Source organism: Microtus pennsylvanicus, chromosome 2, assembly GCF_037038515.1.
Source record: "Microtus pennsylvanicus isolate mMicPen1 chromosome 2, mMicPen1.hap1, whole genome shotgun sequence".
In the NCBI taxonomy this organism is placed as follows: domain Eukaryota; kingdom Metazoa; phylum Chordata; class Mammalia; order Rodentia; family Cricetidae; genus Microtus; species Microtus pennsylvanicus.
Window position 1 is genome coordinate 11,317,295 of NC_134580.1, and position 7,067 is coordinate 11,324,361.

At 50.1% G+C, this 7,067-nt stretch overlaps 1 protein-coding gene across 1 annotated transcript; it reads right to left on the minus strand.

Annotated features, from left to right (window-relative positions):
• On the minus strand, positions 1-4,304 carry LOC142843172 (cytochrome P450 2D20-like). The gene is made up of 9 exons (XM_075960119.1): positions 4,041-4,304; positions 3,164-3,335; positions 2,746-2,898; positions 2,506-2,666; positions 1,618-1,794; positions 1,293-1,434; positions 906-1,093; positions 359-500; positions 1-258 (listed from the first exon to the last, which is right to left on the minus strand). The coding sequence occupies exons 1-9, from the start codon at positions 4,227-4,229 to the stop codon at positions 80-82; spliced, it is 1,503 nt and encodes a 500-aa protein (XP_075816234.1). The 5' UTR covers positions 4,230-4,304; the 3' UTR covers positions 1-79.
• Between the last annotated feature and the right edge of the window lie 2,763 nt (positions 4,305-7,067).

The following is a 7,067-nucleotide window of genomic DNA, read 5'->3' on the forward strand; positions in this document are numbered from 1 at the left end:
TCTGAGTGGCAACCACCGATCAGGTTTATTGGACATCAATCAGCACAAGCTGGGGAGAAAGATGGAGCTGCTGTCCTTGCTAGCGCACAACTGCACAGAGCTCGTAGGGGGTTGGGGTCACTGGCAATGAGAAGATGCCATGGTCGCTGGGTCGGGGCTGTCCACTGGGCACCGAGAAGCTAAAGCGCTGCAGGAGGCAGGTGAAGAAGAGGAAGAGCTCCATGCGGGCCAGGGGCTCTCCCAAGCAAACTCGGCGACCTGTAAGTAGAAAAAGGGCTCAGTCAGTCTGGGGCCTGATAGATGCTTCACCTTCCAAGGCACCCTGGGAAGAGACATGGAGACAGGCATCCCACAGGACCTGCTGAGAATGGCATGAAGGCCTCATGCTTCACAAAGCGGCCCTGGGCATCCAGGAAGTGCTCAGGATAGAATTGGAGGGGCTTCTCCCAGACAGTCTCATCCTTCAGCACTGAGGACAGGTTGGTGATGAGGGTCGTCCCCTGGCAGGAGGCACACGGTGGAACATGGATTGTGATGGTTGCCAATACCCTGGTTACCATGGTCACATGCACAACCTCTCCTTCTATACACAGGGTTCTTTCATTCACCTCAAACTCAGATCCCCTTGGTATCATTTTCTGGTACCATACAAGGTCATATGACAAAGCCACCCTAAGTACCCAAATCAGAAGCTGCCCCTGTGTGTAGCATCCCTGCGATCCTGTGGCTTATTCCACTAGCCATCCTCTTCCCTGGGGATCCTGGGCAATGGCTGCAGTGTACTCACACCCAGGCTGGTCCCTCCACTATGTGGAAATCCAGGATGTTGTGGTCTTGGACTTTATAGCCTTTTTTTTTGTCTAGTGGTGTCCCTGGACACCTGGGACAAAGGTGACCATGCCTACCTTGGGGATGAGGAAGCCCTGTACTTCAATGTCACGGGATGTCATATGTGGTACATTGGTTGGAACGATGTCTGCAAATCGCTGTACCTCATGAATGACAGCATTGGTGTAGGGCATGCGGGCCTGGTCTGCCATCTCTGGACGCCGCGCCTGCCCTATGACTTCATCGATCTCCTGTTGGACGCGGCCTGGAGGAACAGCCTCCCCTCAGCGAGGCAGTCCCTTACTGGTTCTAACTTGACCTTCTAGCACTGGGTGAGTAGGTGACTTAAGACTGCCATCAGAATTGTGGGAGTCTGGGTCAAGGTGATAGTGGAGCCCCAGATGCTTCTCAAATACTTCTATCTTTCTTCCCTCACCCTCCCTCACAGGCTCAGCCAGGCTCACTCTGCACATCCGGGTGTAGGATCATGAGCAGCAGGGCCCAGGACAGTGTGGTTGAGGTCGTCACCATCCCAGCAAAGAACAGGTCAGCCACCATCACGTGCAGATTCCTATCGTTGAAGCTGCTCTCAGGATTCCCCTTGGCCTGGGCAGACAGAGAAGGTAGGCTCAGGGACAAAGGCAGTAAACCCCAACATGATCCACCATTGTGTTCAAGACTACAGGTGTTGGGGTCACGGATGACAAACAAACTCCACTTCCCTGGCATCACCAGTCACAGAACGCTTCAGCCCAAAGGCCCTGTCCCCATCTTTATTGCTGTCCTCACCTTCTCCATCTCAGCCAGGAAGGCATCTGTCAGGTCTCGGGGTGGCTGGGCAGGGTCCCAGGTTCCCTTGTGCTCAATCAACATCTTATCCATTGAGTCCATGAACTCTGTCAGCTTGGGGAAGGCTTTGCCAGGCAGCCCAGGGATGCGAAGGAGCACTGGGACTGCATTCAGCACCTGTGGAAAAAAGCAGGCCTACTTGTTTTTATTCCTAATTAAGAATCATTAGTGTGTGTGTGTGTGTGTGTGTGTGTGTGCCTGTTTGTAAACTCTCACACGTACATGTGCACAAAGACTCCTGTTTGGAGGTCAGAGAACAACTTTTAGAGTAGGATCTATCTCCCATGTGAGTCCCAGGGATCCAGCTCAGATCTCCAGGCTTCCTTGGGAAGTTCCTTCACCCACAGGCCATCTCTCTTGACCCTGGATGCTACTCTGCTCAGTGTTCGCCTGAACCAGACTAGTTCCAGGCCTCTTTTTTCTTTTTCTTTCCTTTTCTCTTTTCTTCCTTTTTTCCTTTCTTCCTTTCTGGTTCCCAGCCTCTTCCATAAAGGACTCAGGGTCCATTTGTCCCCAGACATCACCTGCTTCGTCCTCAGGTCCTTTCTGTAGGTTGTTTTAAGCCCAAGGTGAACAAATGCCTATTTTACTCTACAAATATGACAGTCTTATGTGGTTTTCACGTAGACAGGGGGCAGGGCCTTGACCCCTTGCTAGAGTTCCTGACCTTCCTCCCTTTCTCCCTTCCTGTTATATGAGATTTGCCAAGGTCAAAGTCTTTCTTCCTGCATTTGACTATCCCACAAGGCTGTCGACCTATTGCCCCTGAATGAATATTTATTCTGATAGGATTTACAGCATAAATGCACACTGTCGTGAGCCTCATACCTCTCCAATGAAGCCAGTGTCCTCTCCCAAACTTTCTTGTAACGTTTTGAGCAGCCTGCTGAAGAAAGGGTCTTCATACTCAAAGCGCTGGGCATAAATGAGGGATGAAATCACATTGCATGTACCTTTGTTCAGGAGGGTGGTGGGATTAAATGCTTGGCCTAGGAGCAGAGATGCAAGCAAGTCATGATATTGCTCATAAGTGCCTGCTCATATGGCTACCATATTCCCATCACCCACCTGCCTCCTTGGTGAAGGCGTCAAAGAGGTGTCCAGCCTCCTCTGTCACCCACTGCTCCAGGGACTTCTTGCCCAGGCCAAAGTCTCGCATGGTGGACAAAGCAAATCGCCGCTGTTCTCGCCATTCGGGCCCATAAGGAGCTAACACCACACCTGCAGGGATATCTGTGTGTAACCAAGGATACGTGGCTGTGCTGTCTGCCCTGCTCCCAACCTTTCCCTGTGGTCAGTCTGAGCCATCAGCGCCCCAGCACTTTGCTATCACAATCAGCACGTGCAGCTTTGGAGGCTCCACCCTCCATGCAGTGATTTCCCTTCCATTATCTGAGCACTTCCCCTCCATTAGGCCCTGTCCATCTTCTGGTCACTGCTCCTCAAGCCCTATTCTCTCTGCCCTGTCCCCACTATAGCTCTTTGCCTTTTGCTTTGGGCCCATAGCCCATGTGATCATAGATGGGCATTGGAGGGCGGTCAGCAGTGTCCTCTCCACATGTCACCAGCACTTCCCGCACCGCCTTCAGTCCATTGATCACGACCACGGGCTTCCAGGCCATCTGCAGGCTGAACACGTCACCATAGCGCTGTCGAAGCTGAAGTAGAGGGACAAAGTGCTTAGAAAATGGAGATCCCTAGCAGACTGGAAGATCCATGCAAAGCACATGTATCTCTGTGTGTATATGTGTATGTGTGCAAACGTGTGTTCATTTGCATGTTACACATTATAGAACCTTGATCCTGCCCTGTGCTGGACAAATGCTCTGACACTGACCTACATCTCTAGCCTGAGGTATGACACCTTATGATTGCACACTTCTTTCTTCTAAGTCAACAAAGTTCTTATAGTAGTGCTTATTCAGAGGTCACTTTGCCAGAGAAATGTCCTTCATACCCCACTATACATGAAGAAATTTCAGGTTCCTGTGATGGGCAGCAAGGCCTGAGACCTCACAGCAGCAAGAGATTACAGCAGACGCAGCCTCACTCCTTACTTTGCTTTCCAGACTGACAGACCTTGAGACCTCGCCCACTGAAGGGATCACAAAGGACCTGGGGCCTCCCTGACCTCTGTCCTGTCCAATCACACTCCACGCCTGCCTCCATGGCCTTTTCCATATTGAACCTCTGCTCTTAGAAAGTCCACAGTATCCTCAGACCCAGAAGCAACTGCCACAGGGCAACCACTAAGCCTTCTTCTTCTCAGTGGCCATCTTTCTGTCTATCCCGTGGCATCAGCACCACCACGTACTGCTGGGGGCACCATGACCTCTACTGCCCTCCACTGCCATCTCTCTTACCTTGTGTAAGCTATACGACATGTTCTCGAAATCCACCTGGAGGAGGTTGCCCAGCCCAGGTAGGGGCACAGGACCTGGAGGGTAGCGGGAAGTCCAGAACTTGCGTCGGTGCATCAGGTCCAGCAATAGCAAGAAGATGGCCGTGAATAGGACCACAGACCACAGGCCATCTCCAGTCAGCAGTGCCATGGCTGCCCCTGCTTCCCAGGCTGGTTGGGGAATTCCTGCTCCAGACACCTAGGATCAGGAAAGACACTCTGAGGACAGACTGGGTACCTGGTCCCTTATGAAGAAGAGAAGGCTGCACTTTGTTCTCTGCCTTGAGCCAAGTAGGTGTGTTTACTGTTCAGTCAGGTTGTGTAACAAGACGTCGGGCAAGTCCAGGGCAAGTCAGCCTCAGAGGTTTATGCTTTCTCTTCTCTCGATGGATATTTATCCATGGGACTAGCTTCAGCTTCTCCTCGGGGAGCTGCACACAGTGGTTATGCAGGGTTTGGCACTGTGAGCACAGTGGGCAGAGGATCAGTGGACCCTTCCTCAAGGTGCAGGATCACAAGGTATAGCGAAGTCAGTGTGTGATATGCCACACAGGCAGAGCTCTGGGAACCTGAGGACATTGTCTCAAAATGGATATAGATCATTTGAGGCTCCACTGAACACTTGGTTCATAGGACATGAGGTTGGAGCACAGACACAGATATTTCTCCTGCTCCAAATTGGCCTGAATGGAGCTGTGAATGGGAGTCAGGACATCAGCCTGGGTTGTGGTCAGGAGTGAGGGGGACAGAGACAACTGTGCTCTGATCACTAATAAGCTAAGGCTGGTGACTTCCTCCTGGTTTGCTCCAGGACCCTCCCAGAGTAACTTCTGAGACCTCGTGGCTAGGCCTGGATGCTAGTTGTCACACCTGCCTCTCCTCAGGTCTCCACCTCTCCTCTGTGTGTTTTTTTATGTGGCTGTCCAACTTCCTGTCTCTCTTGTGGCTTCGGCACCATTGTATGCTTCTAGAGGTGCTGTAATTTCTGTTGCTCTTCATTGACGTGTGTGTGTGTGTGTGTGTGTGTGTGTGTGTGTGTGTGTGTGTGTAAGATATACTGCATGTCCCTGCCCAGTTGTGGCACAGGGTCTGGTGGGAGTTGAAATTCCAGAAATTGCACCATTGAATCAGGTCCACCATTAAAAGAAGATGACCATGAATATGACCACAGGCCACAGTTCATCTCCAGTCAGCTACCTCATGGGCACATCACAACTCCTAGGTCTTTCTGAAAACATATTAAATTAATCACTACAACCACATAAGGTCAGGAAGGAGAAACTGACTTCTGGTCCCCAATAAAGGTAGCAAGGCTGTCCTTTGTCTTATGGTTTGAGTTAAGAGCCTGTTTTCAGTCTGAGTGACAAGAGGAGCCAGAGCGCTCTAGGAAAGTTTGCCTCAGTTTCCCACCTCTTCTTCCCTCCCCAGGGAAAGCATCAGGAGGTGTGGGCAGACTCCATGGCAGCTGCGCATGCTGATTATGTTAGGCTGAGGACTGTGAGCTTGGGGGACAAATGTCCAGAGAACCCCTGCTCCCAGGGACATAGAAAAGTCACTCATCTGACATGCCACACATGCAGAGCTTAAGGAAATATAGGCCATCGCCTCAGACTAGAGTAAGACCTTCCAGATCCACTAAAAGGGGAAAGAGGAAGTCCACATGTCCTGACAGTGAAGCATACTGACTTCCTGAGGACCCAGGCTTGATTCCCAGGACCCGCAGGAGGTTTACAACTAACTGTGACTCATGTCCCTGGAGATCCCATGTGCACTCCCATTCTCCTCAGGCGCCACACACATGCAAGCAAATACTCATTAATTTAATAAACAATAAAAATAAAGGGTGAAAAAAGGGAAGAAGAGAAGTTGGCAAACAATGTGGCTATTCCTGTAGGCAACAAGGAGGAGGCCTGCCAAGTAAAGTTACCCCAGCTTGGTGAGTGTTTGGTCCTGAACATTACAAAATTCAATGTCTGACTACTGATGGGCTGTGTGGGCTTCCCTAACATTCCATGACAGAGAGTCAGTGGGAGGACATTTTTTTCCCCCACAAAAGCAAAATCAAAATCAGTCTGCACTCTGTTCTGTCTAAGGGCATGCTATAGATTTCAGGGTCTTTGGGATACTTCTCTCTGCTCTCAGATTATATGGAGAAGAAGATGAGCCTTGAGAGGTACAATATGATTCCATGTTCTTCCTGGTCCCAGAAACTCCCAAATTTCCAAGATTCTTGAACTTTCATAATGAGTATAACACATTGTATCTGTCCTACATGCTTGCTGAGAGCACTCTCCCCGGTCTGGAGAGATGGCCCCAGACAGCACAGCAGGATCCTGCTCATCCTCCTGGATTCTGTCACCTTTAGCTACAGAAGATGTTCTCCTGCATCCCTTCACCGCAGCAAGCCTGGGCTGTAAGGTCTACTAATGAGAGACCTCTTAACCATTTGTGGCCCTTCAGGATCTCAGGGACCTATACAACATCTGTCATCAATACAAGAATTGTTTGGATTTCCAGCACAAGCCATTCACATTTCCTCACTAGAAACATAGAGTATTGACTTCTGTCTGTGGCTTGTCACCAACCTAGGAGCCATAGATGGGTCTTACCTGTGATCTTGGCTCAATCATTGAACACCAGCACAACAAACTTCCTACTTTGTTCAGAGCTCCCCTTCATTTTCCCATTTTCCCCTCTTCTGTCTCCTCATCACCTCTTGATCTACTCCACCTGCCATCTTTTTTTTTTTTTGACAAAGGATCACATTAGATATTTCAGGCTCTATAATTCAGGCTGGTCTTGAACATGCAATCTTCTTGCCTCTTCCTCCTTGTGCTATACGGCAGGCCTGTGCCTCAGCTCTTGCCTCAGTAAACACTTTTCTCACAACATTAAAGTTGTTCTTAGGTGAGGTCTGGGGCAAAGGGGAAAAACTGATTGTAGATTATTATCTTGGGACAAAGTGGAGACAAGGATGGGGTTGGACCAG

Bases quoted from the DNA above. Each gene is read 5' to 3' on its own strand.
- LOC142843172 (XM_075960119.1), bottom strand. From the start codon at position 4,229: ATGGCACTGCTGACTGGAGATGGCCTGTGGTCTGTGGTCCTATTCACG. The intron at 3,336-4,040 runs GTAAGAGAGATG...CCTCTACTTCAG, and splicing joins TGTCGTATAGCTTACACAAG to CTTCGACAGCGCTATGGTGA. The intron at 259-358 runs GTCCTGTGGGAT...TTCTACTTACAG, and splicing joins CTTCATGCCATTCTCAGCAG to GTCGCCGAGTTTGCTTGGGA.